At 43.9% G+C, this 21,486-nt stretch overlaps 1 protein-coding gene across 1 annotated transcript in view; it reads left to right on the forward strand.

Annotated features, from left to right (window-relative positions):
- The window catches only part of LOC119963373 (ADP/ATP translocase 4-like), a 107,546-nt gene that overhangs the window by 64,449 nt on the left and 21,611 nt on the right, over positions 1-21,486 (forward strand). The window contains exon 5 of the mRNA XM_038792407.1: positions 648-773. Within this exon, the coding sequence (XP_038648335.1) occupies positions 648-773 (126 nt within the window). The remainder of the gene's footprint in view (positions 1-647; positions 774-21,486) is intronic.

A 21,486-nucleotide genomic window follows, 5' to 3' on the forward strand; every position in this document is an offset into this window, starting at 1 on the left:
AAATATCTGTTGTGAGTAAACGCAACATGACAATATCTCTAAAATGTGTGGAGATGCTGAGTTGGGACTGGGGTGGGCACAGTAAGAAGTCTTACAACACCAGGTTAAAGTCCAACAAGTTTGTTTTTAATCACTAGCTTTCGGAGCGCAGCTCCTTCCTCAGGTAATGTGTGCCAGTGTATGGCATTTAAAACATGGAAAAGGAGAACGGCTGAATAATATTCAGTGCATTGGAGTAGATAAATGTGGATCCATTCACCGCTCTGCTGACTTGATTTGAGCATAGGGAGTGAATACACGCTGTACAATCGCACCATAGAGGGGAGTGTAGTTAACGGTTTGGTTGAGAGTTCCATAATGCCATCTATCTGCTGAATGAAGGAGTATTTGAAGTGGTCTCGGAGCAAGCTTGATACTTGAAGCAAAATTGGATCAAAACACAATTTGTTGAAAATTTACCATTATATTTTTACATTGTCACCACAGTAGTAGTAATCTGGGAGAGTGATCCACCTCATTTTGTAGAGTACCCAATTTCACAGGAAAGCAATCTGTTCTTTCCACGTTACTACTCGTGCAGTGAAGAAGAAAATTAACACTCTATGCTTTTAATTTTGCTTGCTAAAATATTTTGCTTTCTCCCACAGGGTGTGTTACCAGACCAAAAGAATACTCCTGTTTATGTGTCATTTCTGATTGCTCAAGGTGTAACCACATTTTCTGGGATACTGTCATATCCTTTTGATACTGTAAGAAGACGCCTGATGATGCAGGTCTGTACTAGAATTTGAAGTTTATTCTTGGGTTCCAGGTTGTGCAGAATACCAACTGTATCCTTACTTGGTTTGAATTAATGAATATTGGATGGTAACTTTCAGCTTCCATCTATAACTGGAAGGTGGCCAGGCCCAAGATTCAATTTCACGAGACACTACATTCTTGGACACCCCCCACCCCACCCCACACACACACGCGCAAGCACCCTGCTGTGTCCAGTGTAATTTTGAGATGGACCTTTTTGTTGATTTTCCAGTCAATACTCAAAACAGATTTAGACTATTCTTGGAATTTCTGTAGTAGTTTTGTTACAATTGAGTTAATTGCTTGGTCATATCAGAGGGCATTTTATTTTTTAAGAGGCAACCACATTGCTGTGGGTCTGAAGTCACAATGATACTAGTAAACTAGATGGGCTCTTGCAACAATTGATAGTTTCATGGTCACCTTTACTGAAATTAGTTTTTAATAAATTTTCTAATGTAATTTACTATTGATTTACTAATTGAATTTAAATTCCTACAGCTGCCACGGTGAGATTTTAACCAGTGTCCTCATAGCATTAGTAGGACCTTGGGTTTCCTAGCGGCATGGTAGCACAGTGGTTAGCACTGTTGCTTTGCAGTGCCAGGGTCCATTTGATTCCCGGCTTGGGTCACTGTATGTGTGGAGTCTGCACGTTCTCCCCGTGTCTGCGTGGATTTCATCCGGGTACTCCGGTTTCCCCCCACAAGTCACAAAATACATGCTTGTTAGGTGAATTGGACATTCTGAATTCTTCCTCAGTGTTCCTGAACAGACGTCGGAGTGTGGCAACCAGGGGATTTTCACAGTAACTTCATTGCGGTGTTAGTGTAAACCTACTTGAGACAATTATAAAGATTATTATTATTATAGTCCAGTGACATTAACACTACACTACCACCTTCCCCAAGGAAATTGGTCGCTGATTACCACCGACTGCACCTCCATGCTCCCAACCTTAAGCTGATGAATCAGTGCTCCATTATGTTGAACACCACTTGAAAGAAGCACCGAGGGTCACAACTGCACAGAATGTACTCTGGGTGGGGGACTTCAATGTCCATCACCAAGAGTGGCTCAGTAGTACCACTGCTGATCAAGTTGGCCAATTCCTAAAGGACATTAGCTGCTTGAGTGGATGTGTGGCAGATGGTGAGTAAACCAAGAGGGAAAGCCTATTTGACCTCATCCTCACCAATCTACCTGTCACAGATACCTGCATTTGTGCGTGGCAGTCCTTGTGATAAAGTCCCCTTTGAATCAAAGATATCCTTCATGATGTATGGCACTACGACTGTGCTAAATAGGATAGACTTTGAACTGTTCTAGTAACTCAGAACTGGATATCCATGAGGCAGAAAAATTGTATTTACTATAACCATTGTACTATTACCAACAAACCTGAGGTAAACCCTTGTGCAACAGCCGCACCAAACATACCTAAAAGTGAAACGTCACCCGGTGAAGCTACAGCACAGAACTACTGGTATGCCAAGCAGATTAAGCAATTTGAGATATTTAGAGCTAAATGATCCTACAACTAATGGATCAACACCTCCTTCTAAAGTCCTGCAACATCTAGTCGTGAATGTTGGTGGACAATTAAATAACTAACTGGAAGAAGAGGCTTCACAAGTTTTGCTTTGAGTTCGGAATGAAGCAAATTCAGATCAGATTTTTTACCATAATTGTTAAGGACAGAAGCGAATGCAGCTGCCCAATGAGAAAACTGAATAGGCTCAATAACTCCAAGCATTTGCAGCTGGTCCAACTTCTTCCACTTCCCTTTTCATGGCATTGGGCAAAGTCAACTTGTCGGTCTCTTCACTAGTTATGAATGCAAAGGCTCCTGTGTCCTCTCCATCTTTATTTGCTTACCATCAACCACCATTGTAGTAAAAATAGGCTCTGCTTGTACCTCATTCACATTAAACATGTAAGTATGCACCTCGGCCTGCTCCGTTTTGATATGGTGCATAACTGCTTGACGCTTCCTCTAAAATATTCTTGCTCAGCCCTCGTTTGTCTTTTGCACGCCTGAGTTTTTTCGCTATATGCCCATATTGCATAGGATACAAACCACATCCCAGAAGCCTACACTGATTTGCATAGTGTTGCAATCCATACCTAAAACACTCCATTGCTTTCACCTTTTTGCTTGCAGTTTCTTTCTGTAATTGGTGCAGCACCCCCACATTGGCACCGTTAGCTGGCTGAATATGTCTAGCATTGCTGACAGTCATTTCCATGCCCTGACAAATTTCCAGAGCCGCCTTGGAAGTCAGTGGAACTTCACCCAACAACCGATACTGAATGCTTTCTTCGCTGATGCTGCAGACCAGCCTCTGAGCATATCTTCCAAAACTGCCCTGAATAGTCTTCTGAATGCTGGTGTAATTCTGCCACAAAATTAGCAACCAATTGACCTTTTTGAAAATGGCTATGAAATTTGAATTTTTGAACAATCACCGAGGGCTTTGGGTTATGGTGATTCTGGACCAGAGCAACTAAAACTGCAAATGAAACCTTCTGTGGCATTACCATATTCCTTATCAACTTCTAAACGTTTGCTCTACAAACAGGAGAATCAAACACCGTTTTGCCTCAACTTCTATTCCATTTGCTAAAAATAAATGCTGCAACCTCTCTACGTATTCAGCCCAGTCCTTGCTTTTCTCATCGAACTCAATAACTGCCCCGAACATAACCACGGTGCTGCTAACTTGAAATTTCATCGAATAAACCGATAATGAAAACTAGCTACGCAAAGAATGCAACCTTGTGTTGCCAAGCTGAACATTGAAAAACTGTTTTCTTGGCGTTTTTTTCCTCAATGCCAAAAAAGTGTCGTAAGTTGAAAACATAAAGAAGGTAGTCAAATTAGTTGTTTAAAAGAAGTAATTTCTTTATACAAAGAAATAATGAAAGCCCGCACATGCTCAGAACCCTCAGCTGACACCAGTAAAACAATTACATAGGAGAAAGGTTATTAGAACACTAACACATACCATAAAGAAAGATGGTTGTGGTGTTGTTGGTCAACTAACTCAATCCCAGGACATCACTGCAGAGTTCCTCAGGTTACTCTTCAGTCCTAGGCTCAACAATCTTCAGATGCTTCATTAATGATATTTCCTTCATCATAAGGTCAGAAGTGGAGATGTTCACAGATACATGCAATGTTCAGCAGCATTCACAACTCCTCACATACTGAAGCAATCTGTGCCCATGTGCTTTGCCTGGTAAGTGCAAGTAACATTTGCACAACATAAATGGCAGCGATAACCACCTCCAATAAGAGAGAATCTAGTCATCTCCCCATGACATTCAATGGTATTATCATTGCTGAATCCCCTACTATCAACATCCTGGGGATTATTATTGACTAGAATCTTAATTGGATCTGGCATATAAATAATGGAGATTTTGTGCCTGCGTTTGCCGCAGGTGCAAATAGTGACACGAGCGCAAAATTGCAAGAGAGCTGGAAAACAAGAATCTTGCCGATGAGATCTGTTTTCCAATTTTCCTGTCCAGAAGGTCGGAAACTTTTTTTCCAGTAAATATAATTAGGTTTCCCCACTGTATCGTTTCTCCCCTCTTTCTCTCTCCCCCCCCCCCCCCCCCCCCCATCCCTCATTAGGAATTCCACTCTTGCCAATGTGACATCACATGGGTGAAGTTTACAACTTTTTAAAAATGTGAACCAGGTGCAGGGAACGCGCCATGGGTGCAGAGTTAATTATAGCCCCAGGGGGAGAGGGCTGGGCATGAAATGGACTTTGACATCCTGGAACTGCCCTTGCGGCTCCCCCTCCTGGGGGCAGTGCCAGAAAGGGACTCTCATGGAAACCCCATTTGGAGGTGGGGGTATATCCTATGTTGGGGAGAGACATGTTCCTGATTTTTATCAGAGATTGGGGGGCCTTTTTTGAAAGAGATTACCAACGTTGCTTTTTTTCAGACCGGCTCGCCATCCTGGTGGCATGTACGAGGCCTCCATTTTCTTTTGCCAAGCGCTGCACAATGTGCAAGAACAGCCGGCTGCAAGCTAGATGCTGCTTTTTTTGCCTCAGCCAACAAAATTCTCCCAGTGTTTACGAGAGCAGAGAGTAGAAAGTCTGCGGTGAGGAATTCATCTCTCCAAAACTTATCCACCTTGTGTTATGAATACTCACCATTTGTCTGAATGAACATGGCTCCAACAACATTCAAAAAGCTTGACGGCATCCAGGAAAAAGCAGCCTGCTTGATTAGCACTGCATCCACCACCTTAAACATTCACTCAGTCCACCACCAACGCACAGTAGCAGCAACGTGTACCATAAACAGGATGCACTTCAGCAACTCACCAAGGCTCCTTCAACAGCATCTTCCAAAACTGCTGTCTTCTCCCACCTAGAAGGACAAAGCAGAAGATGCATGGGAATATCACCACATGCAAGTTTCCCTCAAAACCAAACACCATCATGACTTGAAACTATATTGCCATTCCTTCACTGTTGGTACGTCAAAATCCTGGAACTCGCTCTCTATCAGCACAGCGGGTGTTCCTACACCATATGGACTATTGTGATTCAAGAAGCGACTCAGTGCTACCTTCCCAAGGGCAATTGGGGATGGGCAGCACTACCATAAAAGAATGGGGGAAACGACTTGATTTTCCCTGCTACTGGAGCAGCTTTATTTGTTGCTTCACATTCTCCAGCTTCTGTCTCCTCCCCCACCAACCTTAATACAAAAGAAAGTGAATAGAAGCAGAACAGTAAAAATTAAGAAGGAATATAAAAGTTACATTGAAAGGGAGAGGTCAAAATGTAGACAATAAAACAGAAAGGGGAATAGTGTAGATGGCAAAATTAGAGGAAGGAAAAAATATGAACATGTGAATTGGGAGTAGAAGTAACCAATTCAGCCCTTTGAGCCTGCTCTGCCATCCAATCAGATCATCGCTGGTCTCTTCCTGGACTCAAAGCCACCTCCATACCTGTTCCACACATCAATTTAACCCGTTTTTAAAATCAGAAATATATCTGTATCCCTCTTGGACCCATTTAATGATTTGGCCTCCAACGCACTATAGAACAGCACAGAACAGGCCCTTCGGCCCTCGATGTTGTGCCGAGCAATGATCACCCTACTCAAACCCACGTATCCACCCTATACCCGTAACCCAACAACCCCCCCCCTTAACCTTACTTTTTAGGACACTACGGCACAAGGAAGTGCTCAGGGTTTTGGTAAAGGTTGGTATCATGACCAGTTCAGACTTGGAGGGCCGAAGGGCCTGTTCCTGTGCTGTATTGTTCTTTGTATATTTCCTATCTGCCTCCAAGATTTCATCCACCAACTGTTGACATTCCTCCCATGCCTCTCTAGGTACCTTCTCCTTATGCAAGATTATTTCTCCTCTCACTTCCGCTTCAAGGCCTCCCACAACACCAACGGCAAAACATCCCCATTCTTGTTAAATCCCACAAATTTGTCAATTACCCGTGCCACCTTCACATACAATCTCAGATCCGCCAACAGTCCCACATCCAAACTTCACGGCGGCCATTGAGCTGGCCTCCTCTCCAACACCACATCCACCAGGTGCAGAGCATCTTCAGAGATAACAACTGTGGAATTTTCCGCTTTCATCACCCCCAGCAACAAAGACCTCCCCATTAAAGAAATCAATGCGCGAGTATACATTACCGGTGGAAAGAAAAATCCTTGCTCCTCGGGTATAAAAACCACCACAGATCCACTCCCCCCCCCCCCCCCCCCCCCCCCCCCCCCATTCCCCATCACGAACGTCGCCAGCACCTTTCCTCCCCCCAAAGGGATCAACAACTTCAGCTTAGACCGATCCATTTTCAGATTCAAGACTTGTCTGTCCCCAAGATCAATTGGTGCATGTCCATGTCCAGAATAACAGACAACATCCTCTTCATGAACTCTACACTGTCCCAATTTGGAGTGTATACATACGTCAAAACTACTGACATACACTCTCAACAATCCTTAACTATGACATATTTACCCCCCTGATCTGCCACCACCTTCTCCATCTGGAACCAATCTCTTTTATTGATCAGTATTGCTCCCCCCCCCCCCCCCCCAGGCCCTGCTATTAAAGCCCGAATGGAACACCTGACTCACCCAACCCTTATGGAACCTTACCTGGTCCTTCACCTGAAAGCGGGTCTCCTGCAACAGCACATCGGTCGGTCCTCAAATTCTTCAAATGAGATGAAACTCTTGCACTTTTGACTGAGCCCCCCCCCCCATTCAATGTAACCAAACAAATCGGGGGTCTGAATCTCCCTCCTGTTCAAGTCAGCCATTTCCACTGTGAGGGGTTATCCCCTCCCCCCACCAAACTCCTGAAGCCAGGAGTCCACTCAAGATTGTACACAGCCCACCCAACGGATGGGTTATAGAACCGCCAGTCGTTGTCAGCAAACTCTCCTCCAAACCCCTTCTGAATTGTGTAATTTTCAATGAAACAGCGTCCCATGTCTCTAAAATTCCAGAAAATATAGGCCCAATTTACTTAGTCTTTCATCATAGGACAATCTCTGCATCCCATAGACTAATTTAGTGAACCGTTGCTGTACCACCTTCAATGTAAATATATGTTTCACGAAATGTGGAGATGGGACAGTATTCCAAATGTGGTTTTACCAAAATCCTGTACCATTGCAGCGACACTTGGTTATTGCTGTACTCTAATGAAGGCCAACGGGCCATTTGCCTTCCTGTTTGCTGCAAGCTACTTTCTGCATACCTTGTATGAGCACAACCAATCCCTGTTGAACATCAAGTTTCACACCTTTTAAAAAAATATTTTGCTTTTCTATTCTTACAACCAAAGGAATGACATCACACATTGCTACAATATACTCCTTGGCTATCTTGCTGCCCACTCAACCTGTCTATATATCTTTTCAGTCCCTGTGTCCTACCCACAGCTTACCTTTCCATCTAACTTTGTTTCGTCAGCAAATTTAAATGCATTATTCTCTGGCTCTTCATCCAAGTCATTAATACAGATTCTAAATAGCTGAGGCTCCAGCAACGATCCTTGTGGCAGACATTATTGACTACCTGTCAACTTGAAAATTCTCCATTTATGCCCACTCTTCCTATCCATGCTGATATGTTACCCCCAACTTCATGAGCACTTCTCTATTAAACTTTTGTGTGGGATCTTATCAAATGAGTTCTGGAAATCCAGATCTACTGGTTCCCATTTTTCTACCCCACTTATTACATTCTCAAAAAACTCCGAAATTCCTCAAACAGAACTACATAGAACAGTACAGCACAGAACAGGCCCTTCGGCCCTCGATGTTGTGCCGAACAAAGATCACCCCACTCAAACCCACGTATCCACCCTATACCCGTAACCCAACAACCCCCCCCCCCATAACCTTACTTTTTAGGACACTACGGGCAATTTAGCCAATCCACCTAACCCGCACATCTTTGGACTGTGGGAGGAAACCGGATCACCCGGAGGAAACCCACGCACACACGGGGAGGACGTGCAGACTCCGCACAGACAGTGACCCAGCTGGGAACCGAACCTGGGACCCTGGAACTGTGAAGCATTTATGCTAACCACCATGCTACCGTGCTGCCCTATGGGGCAGCGGGTTCCACAAATTCACCACCCTCTGCGAGAAATAGTGCCTCCTCATCTCAGTTTTAAATCTACCACTGCTCAAAATATATCTCAGACCTCTTGTTCTGGATTGCCCCACAAGGGGGAACATTTGGTCTACAGTTTTATCAATCCCTTTTAGTATTTTACATACCTTTATTAGATCCCCTCTCATCCTTATAACTCCAGCGAGCATAATCCCAAACTGTTTAATTTCTCCTCAATATGTCAACCCCTTCATCCCCGTCATCAATCTGGTGAACCTCCTCTGAACTGCCTCCAGTGCCACCACATCCTTCTTCAAATAAGGAGACCAAAACTGGACACAGTACTCCAGATGTGGTCTCACCAACACCCTATACAATTGCAACAATACATCTCTACTTTTATATTCCAGTCCTTTTGCAAGAAATGCTAACATAACATTTGCCTTTTTATATTACATTTTACACCTGCATACAGACTTTCTGCGATTCATGAACAAAGACACTCAGATCCCTCTGCCCAGACGCATTTTGAATCTGCTTTCCATTTAGATAATTTCCCTGACTTTTTTCGGACAAAATGGATAACCTCTCACTATTCACATTAAACTCCATCTGCCAAATTTTGGCCCAATCTTCTAGCCAATCTATATCCATCTGTAAAATCTGTGTCTCCTCTTCACCCGCCTATTTTAGTATCATCCCCAATTTTGCTATGCTACACTCTCCCTGCTCGCAGATCATTTATATAGATTGTAAATTTGAGGACTGAACCCTGCGGCACCCCACTAGTTAGAGTCCGCCAGCCAGAGAAGGACTTATTTAATCCAACCCTCTGCTTTCAGTCAGTCAGCCAATCCTCATTCCAATCTAGTATTCTACTCCCAACCCCCTGCAATCTCACCTTCTGGATCAACCTTTATGCGGCAACTCCTTGTCAAACGCCTTCTGGAAGTCTAGATATACCAGATCAACGGGTTCCCCATTATCTACCTTGCTGGTTACGTCCTCAAAGAACTGCAGCAAGTTTGTCAAGCATGACTTATCTTTCTTAAAACCGTGCTGGCAATGGTTGATTGAGCCTTGTCTTTCCAAATGTTCAGTCATCTCCTTAATGATTGATTCTAATAACTTTCCCACCACAGAGGTCAAGCTAACCTGTCTATAGTTTCCTACTTTTTGCCGCTCTCAGTTTTTGAATAAGGGAGTTAGTTGTATTAGCGCGTTTTCAATCTATCGGGATCTTTCAAGACTCGGAATTTTGAAGTATCATAACCAATGCATCCACTACCTCTGCTGCCACCTCCTTTAATACCCTAGGGCATCTGTGTGGGTCTCATCCCCACAACCCAAAGATGTGCAGGGTAGGTGAATTGGCCACACTAAATTGCCACTTAATTGGAAAAAAAAATTGGGTTTTTTTTTTTTTTATTAATTTAGAGTACCCAATTCTTTTTTCCAATTAGGGGCAATTTAGCATGTTCACTCCAGCCTACCTTGCACATCTTTGCGTTGTGGGGGCAAAACCCATTCAAACACGGGGAGAATATGCAAACTGCACATGGACAGTGACCCAGAGCCGTGATCGAACCTGGGACCTCGGCGATGTGAGACTGCAGTGCTACCACTGCGCCACCGTGCTGCCCTAGAATTGTGTATTCTAAAGTTTTTTTTAAAACTCTAGGGTGCAGGCGATGAGGCCCAGAGACTTATCTGCCTTTAGTCCCATTCGTTTATTCAATACCTTCTCCCTAGTAGTGGTTATTGCACTAATTCCGCTGCCTCAACTGCAGTTCTTGGAAAATTTTTGTTATCCTCTACCGTGAAGATAGAGAGCAAAATATTGGATCAGTGCCTCTGCCATCTGTGTTCCCCATTACTACCTCGCCAATATCGTCCTCTTAAAGGGCATACATTTACTTTAGCTATTCTCTTCCTCTTTATATACTTATAGAAGCTCTTGGTATCAGTGTTTATGTTTTCTGCTAGTTCAATGTCTGAAGGAGTGAAAAGCAAAGAGGAGCACTTCTAAGTTCAACATGACGGAGCACTAATTCAGCAGCTGAGTGTGGTTGGTAATCAGCAGGAGAGGCCCTTGCCCATGTTTGACCTGATGCCATGAAACCATATGAATCCAGAACCAGTGTTGAGGACTCCTGGAATTCTCATTCACAACTGTAATATATTGCACTGCAGCCACCTTTGATTGGTTTGTTCTACTGGTGGACATAGCCATGGATGGTACTGAAGGAATCTGGAATATTGGCTGTAAGATATATTTCTGAGCTTGACTATTTCAGCCCATTTATGGATTCGTTTGTAAGACAATATTCCAACTTTATCACAAGTTCATGGACACGAGTGTGGAGAGCCTTCAAGGGTCGACTGCACTATGTCTGTTGTGTCCCATACTTCGGTTGATGCTGGGTGGTCCTTCTGGTTTTGTTTCTATCAGACTTTTTCCTGCTAGTTTGGTACAAGTGAATAGTGTTCAGGTTTTAAAATGCAATCATCACTACATGTCCGATCTGTTTGCAGCTTCTCCCTCTCAAAACAATATTGTGGTCACTGCTCCCTAAGGCTCCCTTCACCTTCAAGATCCCAATTCAAGTCTGCCTCATTACATATCACCAAATCCAGAATTGCCTGTTCCCTAGTGGGCTCTACCACAAGCTGCTCCAAAAAAAATCTCTTAAACATTCCACAAATTCTTATTCCTGGGATCCACTACCAACCGGATTTTTCCAGTCCACCTGCATATTGAACTCCCGCTTTCCCTGACGGGTAGGGTGCAGACGATCAAAATGAATATGCTGCCGAGGTTCCGCTTCCTGTTTAGATCCATACCGATCTTCACCCCCAAGGCCTTTTTCCACAAAGTGGACAAAATGATCATGGCATTTGTGTGGCGGGGCAGGAACCTAAGAATCCGCAAGACAACACTGGAAAGGAAAAAAAGCATGGGCAGTCTGGCCCTGCAGTCTCTCCAGTATTACCACTGGGCAACCACAGCTGAGGGGATGGATACAAGAGCCAAACATGGAATGTTTAAGGCTGGAGGAGTCTTCCTGCAAGGGAACAACCCTCCGAGCCCTCTCCACGATAGCACTCCATCCCCCCAACAAAGTACACATCCTGCCCAGTGGTGGCAGCCACTTTGAAAATATGGAACCAAATGACGCTGCATTTCAGATTAATCGGGATGGCCTCCATCTGCAGCAACCACAGATTCCCTCCAGCCATGCTTGTCGCCACATTTTAAAAATGGAGACAGGACGGAGAGACGCTAGCGGTCAGCTATTTTTACATAGGAGACAGACTCGCAACCTTGGATGAACTGATGGAGGAACTGGACCTGCCAATAGGACAGGAATTCCGATACCTCCAGATTAAACACTTCCTCCACAAGGAGACAGTAAGATACCCCAGGGCTACAAGAGACACAATACTGGAGGAACGAATAAACACGGGCAGCAAGGAGGAGGCAAACTGCGGGAACATATATGGATGGTTACTGGATAGGGCAACACTACCTCTCGACGAAGCCAGACAAAAATGGAGGGACGAACTGGAGTTGGAAATGGGTTGGGGATGTGGTGATCGTAGATCTGAGTAGATGCAATACAACTGAGCAAGCACTAGAGGGAGCACGGGAGAGCTATATATACACAGGGACAGGAAGTGACGACACACTTTACGGAAGGCAGAACTGATAGCAGGACACAGACACAAGCAGGCAGCATTTGAGGTAGCCGTAAACTTAAGCTCTGAAGAGAGAACAAATTCACAATAAAGCATCTTCTCCACATTTGAGACTACGAGCTTTATTAAGACACGAGGAACAACACCTGGTACCACGAATGGCTTCAGACGCTTACTACAGGACAACTCAGCTGCAGACACAAAGAACAAAATGGCATGGAAATCTCCTACTGGACATTCGATTGGGAAAACATCGCTGATTCGAGGATGTGGTTTGGATACCCATCTCAGCTGGACACGACTGGCAATGTAAGAAATGTCTGGAAAATGTTTAAACAATTGTTTGATTTTTATATCATAGCTAATGATGCAGCAGCAGCCTCAGACGAAATTAAAATAGCAATTCTCATCGCAGGACATGAAGCTAGGAAAGTATATAATGGATTTAAATACTCAAAAGATGAAGACAGCAACAGCTTACAAACAATACTAAACAAATTTGAAGAGTACTGTAAGGAATTTAAACAGCACGGTATGCTCAGAGGCCAAACTGCACAGAGACTGAGTGATGCAAAACTCAGACAATCAAAATCAGAACAGAAAGGTTTCAGTCAAGAAAAGTACAGATCAAAAAGAAGAAATAACATGAATTTTTCACAAAGCCAAAACGCTGAAATCCAGTCCAGATCGAAAAGAAAAGGTAACTTACAACTTTCAGAAAGAAAAAAACGCTGAAATCCGCGATAAAATGGCGTCCGACCACAGTTTACAGTCTCTGGGGCACAAAGAACTACAAACTGCGTCTGGGCATGCGCAGGAAATGGAAGCCGCGCATGCGCAGTCTCAAAATGTTTCGGTCGCGGATAGTTATGCGCATGCGCAAAGGACACAAAACTGCACGGTTAAGGAAGGCCGATTTGCGCATGCGCAATTGCTTCCTACGCATGACATCACGAGCGTCATGACGTCTAAGCATCCGGACCACGCCTACTTAAAAGGGAAATGCCCGAAAATTGAAAACAAGATACTTAAAGCGGTAAAACCAAAATTCCTTGCCTCAGAAGACAAAAAAACGCCTGAACTTAAACCAGCAGTTAAAAACAACTCGCACAACACCCTGGAAAAAGCAGTCTGCACCACCCAAAGTGAAGAGAACAAAAACAATTCCGAAACAACAAAGATGACTTGTTTTTCGAAGCATACTACTCAGACATGGCTGAGTTATTCGGATATGCTGATCACAGCATCAGCGACACGGTTGCACAGTTCAACACGAATCTACTCGTGGTAGATGAATCCAACCAAGATAATTTGGTTTTTGAAAAATACTACTCAGACATGGCTGAGTTATTCGGATATGCTGATCACAGCATCAGCGACACGGTCGCAAAGCTCAACACGAATCTACTCGTAGATGAATCCAACACCATGGTGCCATGGCAGATCGTCGATACATTGGATGACAGCAATACCCAAGACAAAGACGACGCCACACAGAGAGCACAGAAAGACTCCACAGAGCGAGCGATGACAGGCTCCACAGTGCAAGTGATGAAAGACTCCAAAAGGGAAGCAAGCAAACACTCCCTGGCGAACACCATGCATGAACAAGACCATGAAGGTCAACCCGCCATATCTGAGCAACCGCAAGCAGACTATGAAAGTCTACCAAGCTCACATAAACAAGAAGAAGACAATGCACAACTACCCACTGCATGCGAAAACAGTGACAAGGTGATCACACTCGACGTACGGGATCACAGCGAGACTGACAGTTCTCAGCTTGTCTGTACAGAAGCACAGAGTCGGGCCACCCAAGAGTCCAGAGAGACCACGCCAAAAGAAACCATGCAGATTTTGACTCCAGAAGAGGAGCACCAAGAGTCCAGTGAGACAACATCAACAGAAACCATGAAGATTTTGACTCCAGAAGAGGAGGGCCAGGAGTCCAGAGAGACCACGTCAAGTGAAATCATGAAGATTTTGACTCCAGAAGAGGAGCACCAAGAAAGCAAAGACGACAAATCAAATCCACAACAAATGACTGATGTCACCAGCATCAATGCAACATCAGATCATTCTTGAGACGAAACGTTCAACGACTCAAATTATCCACACGGGACACTCATTGAGCATAACAAGAAAAACAAAAGCCAAAAGAAGCACAGCAGAAACGAGAACAACAACAGCAAGAACAAAAGCAACATGAAGCGCGAGAAGAACAACAAAAATCGCAAGAAGCACTGTAGAAACAAGAAGAACAATAGCACCAACAAAAACTACAAGCACAACGACAAAAACTACAAGAAGAACAACAAAACCAACAAGAAGCATAACAAAAATAGCGACAACAACAAAGACAGAAATGACAAAAACAGCAACAAGAACGGCAACGAAAACAACAAAGACAGGAACGACAGAAACAACAGCAATGAAACAACGACTTGTACAAAATGGTACAACTATGCACATGAAGGACAATGCCACAGCACACTGCAAAACAATTACAAGACTACAAACATGTCATGGGATGACAACGAATCGCACAAACTCAGATCTGCTCCAGAACAAGCAAGCACACCAGCTTTCAAGGCGGATGGCATAATAAATCGATACCACAAGCACAGAAAAAAGTCCATGTCAGTCAACATCAGTGGTTCAACCATGCAAACACCTCGGGATGATGCATTGGGTACTTAAAATAACAAGAACACCGACAACATTCACCACGTCAACAACAACAAAAGAAAAAACTCAGTGAACAAATTCATCAAGTATGGACTCATAAATGTTTTTATTGAGTTGACTCATAAATATAAATTGGCTTTGTAAAATATGCAATAGCACCATCACTTGTATAGATACACATATCACAAGTAACTGTTTTGTACAATTTTCTTTAACGATGTACAGAAAATATGTAAAGAAAAAAGGGGGGATGTGGTGATCGTAGATCTGAGTAGATGCAATACAACTGAGCAAGCACTAGAGGGAGCACGGGAGAGCTATATATACACAGGGACAGGAAGTGACGACACACTTCACGGAAGGCAGAACTGATAGCAGGACACATACAGAAGCAGGCAGCATTTAAGGTAACCGTAAGCTAAGCTCTGAAGAGAGAACGAATTCACAATAAAGCATCTTCTCCACATTTGAGACTACGAGCTTTATTAAGACACGAGGAACAACACAGGGGACTCGAGCGAAGCACTGTGTATGGCCAACTCCACCTCCTCCTGCTCAAGGCTCAACCTCATGCAGTTTAAAGTGGTGCACAGAGGCCCAGCCAACCATGCCCACATGTTCTGGGCCTGTCCCAGACTTGTTCGGTTCTGGACAAAATGTCCACGGTTGTGGGGGTGAGGGTGGAGCGTGTCCAAGAGTGGCAATCTTTGGGGTATCGGACCAGCCAGAACTACGTATGAGGAGGAGGGCCAATGCTCTTGCTTTTGCTTCCCTAATTGCACACCAGAGAATCCTGCTGAACTGGCAATCGACACCACCCACAGTTGCAGTCTGGTTGGCATCCCTCTTGGAATTCCTCCACCTGGAGAAGATCAAGTACACCATCCCCACAAAGCGTGGGGGCCATTCATCAGCCTGTCCCAAAACATGTTGGAGGCCAACAGCGACTAGGTAAGGAGGGGGGTGTGGAAGAGAGGGAGGAAGACCAGGGAAGATGCATACAAGAGAAAGAGGCGGAGTAGGGGAAGGGAACCAAATGGGGGGTACAGAGTTGAATACAGGGTCAAAGCAGAGATGGGGAGGGGTCATGCAGCCCTCACCAATGACAAAAACTAAAGACCCTAACAGAAAAAAACAATGCAGTGTGTGGCGCCAAAGGCAGAAGCCATCACTAAGACATACCAAGCCACCAACAAAGGGACGGAGAGAGGGAAGCAGACGGGGGAAACCACGTGTAAAAGCTGTGTAAATAATAAAACAACTTTATTTGTAAACATCAGACACACTTGAGCCGTTAATCTGTAAAAACTGGAAAATACCAATAAAAACACTGAAATAAAACGTTTCAGGGCTTAAGGTGGAAAAGGAGTCCATTGATCAGTATGTGACTGCTGTATTGTCACTTGTTAATTTAAGTAAATTCTGAAAATGAAATGAAAATCGCTTATTGTCACAAGTAGGCTTCAAATGAAGTTACTGTGAAAAGCCCCTTTCTGGCAACTAATAAATGAAATCAGTAAAGATAGAATTGTCTTAGGTATAATATATCCGACAGTGAAAGCTAGTCCACTGAAAGAAAAGAAACTTGCACTCAATAAAACAATAAACATGCAGAAAAATGGGGACAAATTGCCTTGTGAGACAGTCCAAGCTAATACAATGAAACAATCACGGACAAGGTGCAAAAAGAATATACAACAAAGAACATCATACAAAGGAGAAGAAGAGTTGTCCATTGTGGTGAAAGAAGTGTTATAACTGCAAGATGCTGTATCATATTGCACACAAGTGCTTGGCTAGGAAGAAGCAAAACAATTATATACATATGGCGGCACGTTGGCACAGTGGTTATCATTGTTGCTTCACAGCAACAAGGTCCCAGGTTCAATTCCCGGCTTGCTTCACCCAAAAGTTTCGAAAGACGTGCTTGTTGGGTAATTTGGACATTCTAAATTCTCCCTTTGAGAACAGGCGCCGGAATGTGGCGACTAGGGGCTTTTCACAATAACTTCCTTAATGTAAGCCTACTTGTGACAATGAAGATTATTGTTATATGGCCAGTGGAGAGAAAACAGCAGAAGTGTCCAATGGTGCACTATAAACGATATAGCCAGTTGATTACGTCAATTCTATGGATAGTAAATGATTTATGGTTGTCAGATGACCATAGGATGACAGCATCAAGTGAACATGAAGGCTTTGATTCTCCAGGGTTGGCCGCCAGTAGAGAGAAAGCTGATGGCCTGGTGAATCGGGCTTTGGACCAAAAACAGGTTTCATGACGGTCCTGAAACCTGTTGCAATTCTCACTGCCCAGACCCAGCGGGAACATGCAATTAACTTGAATCTAATTTATATGCAGGACACCTGATTCATCTGCCTCCAGGGATGCTCTCCCACCCCAACAGCTTGGAGTCCTGTTGAGGTGAATTGGTGCAGAAACTAGGACCTGGTGACTTGCAACCTGAGGGGTGTCCTCCCTACAAATGCCTTCAGTGTGTTGAGGGGAGTCCTTTATAGGAGGTGGGGGTCAGGGTTCTTGTGCTGGGATGACTGGTCTCGGGCCATGGGTCTTCCATGGGATGGGGGTCATTGACTGCTCTTCCCATCTGCAGCTTTTATGCCCTTTAAACACAATGTGTCAGTATCTCAAAAGCACAGTTCTGTGACAATCCAGTTAGTGAATCCATCTGTACCCCTAAACCCATTGAACAGTCTGTCAGTAGGCCAAGTTCAAAGTTCTATGAGATTAAGGTAGAGGTATTCTCTTTAATACGGTGGAAGCCTTTGAATGTTTTTAACAGTTAACTTCATTGCCCTGTAACTTTTTCTAGCCTGTCTGTATGCCTGGAAGACTAAAAGCTTTGAACTGCATTGTTTACTTTCAATTTCACGCACTATTGCCTTTTTGGAAGCTTTCTGCTTGACAGGTCCAGGCAGTTTCAAAGGAGAATTAAGATTGTTTATTTATATAGCCGTGCAGAGACCCATTAACACAGGAGCAGCTGTTGTTCTAACCCTGGATTTTTTAAAGAGGCTGTCTCTTTGTTTACATCACCTGGAAACTCTTGAAAGCGAAGAGACAGGCGGACTCTTTTTTTTAACAAAACAGGGTGGGTGTTGTGTTCTGTGATCTTGTGCAATGAACCTAGAGAACTGCTGGTGACTTAACTAGAATGATGTTTTATTGATGTACACATGGTAAAATGACAATCAGAATTGCTGTACAGACCAAGTTATCATAGAGTTACATTAGACTCTCCTGGAACTACCCTGATATGCAACTGTCCTGATGTACGCCTTACAACCTCTGCCGATAGCCAGATGTCACATGACTGATGTCTGATGCCAACTGTTGGTCGGAGATTGCACCGCTGAGTGCATGCACCATTGTCCACAGGTGGTGGATGCCTGTGCCAGCGATGTAGGGGTGGGGGGCTTGCCTGCGATCCGGGCGCCCTTTAAAAAGGGTGCCTAGGTCTCCGAGGAACAGGACCTGTCAGAGAGATTTAAGTCCAGCGAGAACCCCGGTTTGTCATTGAATGACACTACTAAAAACCCGATTGAGGATAAGTGCCATTAAATGACACGTCGGTTTTGCTCCTAGCACTAGCAGCAATAACTCTGTTTTCCCCCATTGGGAGAACTTAGTTTCTGATCGGGAGAATTGTAGCCAAAGTGTGAAATAAACACTGGTGCATCATTCAACATCATAACCTTCACAGATCTGTGCAAAGTGGCCCAACATAGTTATCCAAAAATTAAATCCTCAGAGGTAAGATTGAGGCTTTATGATGACATGATACTCATATGTATGCAATAGCCACTTGACTCAGCTGGAACAAGTCTGATGCGTGGACTGGTAACCCTGAACATGCCAACAAAGATTTACATTGCGTCGCTGCACACAAAATCATTGACTGCAGAACAGAAAGGAGCACAAAGATGTGGTTACAGAGTTTCAAAGTCTATCTGGAGAATATCATCTCAAAGTAGATGAGTGTCAGACCAATTCAGCATCTGCTGATGAAAGTTTCAGCTACCCTTAAATCAAACCTAAAAAACAAGATAGAAGAGTGAGAAAAGTAGGGAGTAATTCAGCAAGTGACAATTCCTACAGACAGGATTTGTAGTATGGTAACTGTGAAATAACCTGGAAAGCAGAGTATGTTTAGACCCAAAAGGATCTAACTAATACACTGACGACATCTCGCTTCCTCATGCCACCTATCAACGGAATTTTGGCACAATTTAGCAAGGCAAAGATTTTTATCCTAGATTTGAAAGATGGTCACTGGCAAATGAAATTGGATGAAAACAGTAGCTTTCCATCTACCTTCTGGATGTCCTTCAGAAGATGCAGGTGGTTGCATTTGCCATTTCATGGCTCCTGAAGAGTATCAATGCAGACAGCACAAGATATTCGGTGAACTTCCCAAATGGAAATCATAGTGGGTGATTTATTCTTCTATGGATGTAGAGAGGCAATAGAAGAAGCCATAGTTGACTATAATCAGAATCTGTTGCAATTGATGAGCTCACCAGGTGAACCTGAAGCTGAACAAGAAAATATTCCAACTTAAGATGCTTGAAGCATAGGTCATGTACAGACAGCCACTGGTCTTTACCAGATCCTGGTGAGGTGAGAGCAGCCATGCAGCGATCAACAGATGAAAAAACTGGATTTATGAATTATTTGGCAAAATGTTTGCCGAAATTGTTGTCAGGGTGTGAACCATTATGCAACCTCACTGCCAAGGATATTGTTGCTCGTTATGCTTGCCCTTAATTTGCTCTGTTTTAATTACCTTTGCTCAAGAGTCGCCAGGTATCTTTCTGATACCACCACAGGGTTCAAAGCCGAATACTGATCAATGACTCGATACACCAGTTAGTAAGTTTGAAATCAATACACATTTATTTACACACACAGTCAATTATTACTCATGCATAAACTCTACTCACTAAACTACAACTACTACTAAAAGCCTATACTTAGCTTTGAGTGGCCCACTCAGTCAGAGGAACAATGGCCGTTGTCCGGTTCTGATACTGCTGGCTTCGAACTGGTATGGAATAGTAGCTAGGAGCGCCTATCTCGTAGCGTGCGTTGACCTTAGACTTACTTGGCTGGTGCTTGGCGTGCCTCTCGTCGCTGAGAGCCAAATGCCAAGGTGAGAGTTCTTCCAAGAGCTTCCAAGAGAGCGAACTGACCTTGGGGACTCTGTTTTATAGCCCCCAGGGGTTTTGCACCCTTCTGGGCGGACCCCGGACTTGGCCCCAATTAATTGGACCATGTCCCAATCGTTCGTATTGATTTTCTCCAATACCCGGGTTGTTCCCTGATCGTTGGGCGGGCTCTATGTAACCGTTGGCCTGCCTTTGTTTTAGCTTCCACTGGCACCGGGGAGTCTGTCCTGGTCTCGATTGTTTCAATGTTTCTTTTTGTCCCCGGAGATAGCTCATTACTATGCTAATGGCTATTGGTTTCAGTTCTGTCTGGGTTCTGCAGGTCCTAATACACAGGAAACCTTGCACCTTCTTGTTTTCTCTACTGCTGTCCATTTTTCCCTGCACTCTTTGCGAGCGTCCATTTTGAAATCAGGACATGGCCACCCCAGGTGGCTGCAATGTGCAGTGATACTGGGGCACAGAAGAAGCAGCATTCACCAAAATCAAACAACTCGTGACGACAACGCCAGCTCTGAAGTACTATGACATCGATGGTGAAGTCACTTTTCTCTCTGACACTAGCGAGACAGGAGCAACCCTAATGCAGTAAGGATAACCAGGGCATTATGCAAACTGAACGCCGCTACGCTCAGGTCAAGAAAGAGTGCCTAGTTGTATTTGGTTATGAGCACTTTCTTGGGTAACTGCTCGGCGGAGACAAAGTAACAGTGGAATCCGACCACAAGCCACTTCAAAGCATTTTTCTCAAACCGCTATTATCTACCCCAAAGTGTCTGCGAAGAATGTTACTTCATCTACAGAGATATCATCTGGATGTGACTTACAAGCAAGGGAAACAGATATACATCGTTGACATGCTGTCAAGAGTAGCACACTCCATGAAAAAAGTTGAGGATGCTGCAACAAAATGTGCAATTTGGGTTCAACAGGAAGCAGCGCCTCAACTTGCTCTACAAGTTACAAATCCAGCAAAGCCATTGAATCTGATGGACAAGTGCCTAGATCAAATCAAATGAACTAACCAATTAAATGCAACTCCCCAGGTGCTGGAAGAAGTAGTCATGAAAGGATAACCTGAGAGCATCAAGAACACAACTGTTGGTACAAGCATATTGAGTATACCAAGATGAATTGACAGAATAAGATGACAACTTGTACAAAAGAAACATGTAAATAGAGATGCTGAAGTGCATCCATGCAAGCCATCAATGAATTGAATTGAGTCTGAGTACGCCAAGAGAAACTCTGAACTGCCAAACATGAGCAATGACGTTGAAGACCACATTGACCAGTGCGATTGTTTGTAATGTGTACCAAGCAAAACCAGCGAGCGAGCCACTGATTATGCATCACATCCTAGACAGTCCATGGATGAAGCTGGGAGTAGACCTCTTCACCACAGTAGGAACTGATTATGTTACTACTGCATTCGACTATTCTTACTACTGGGACAGAGACCAGCTG

Source organism: Scyliorhinus canicula, chromosome 3 (assembly GCF_902713615.1).
Source record: "Scyliorhinus canicula chromosome 3, sScyCan1.1, whole genome shotgun sequence".
NCBI lineage: Eukaryota > Metazoa > Chordata > Chondrichthyes > Carcharhiniformes > Scyliorhinidae > Scyliorhinus > Scyliorhinus canicula.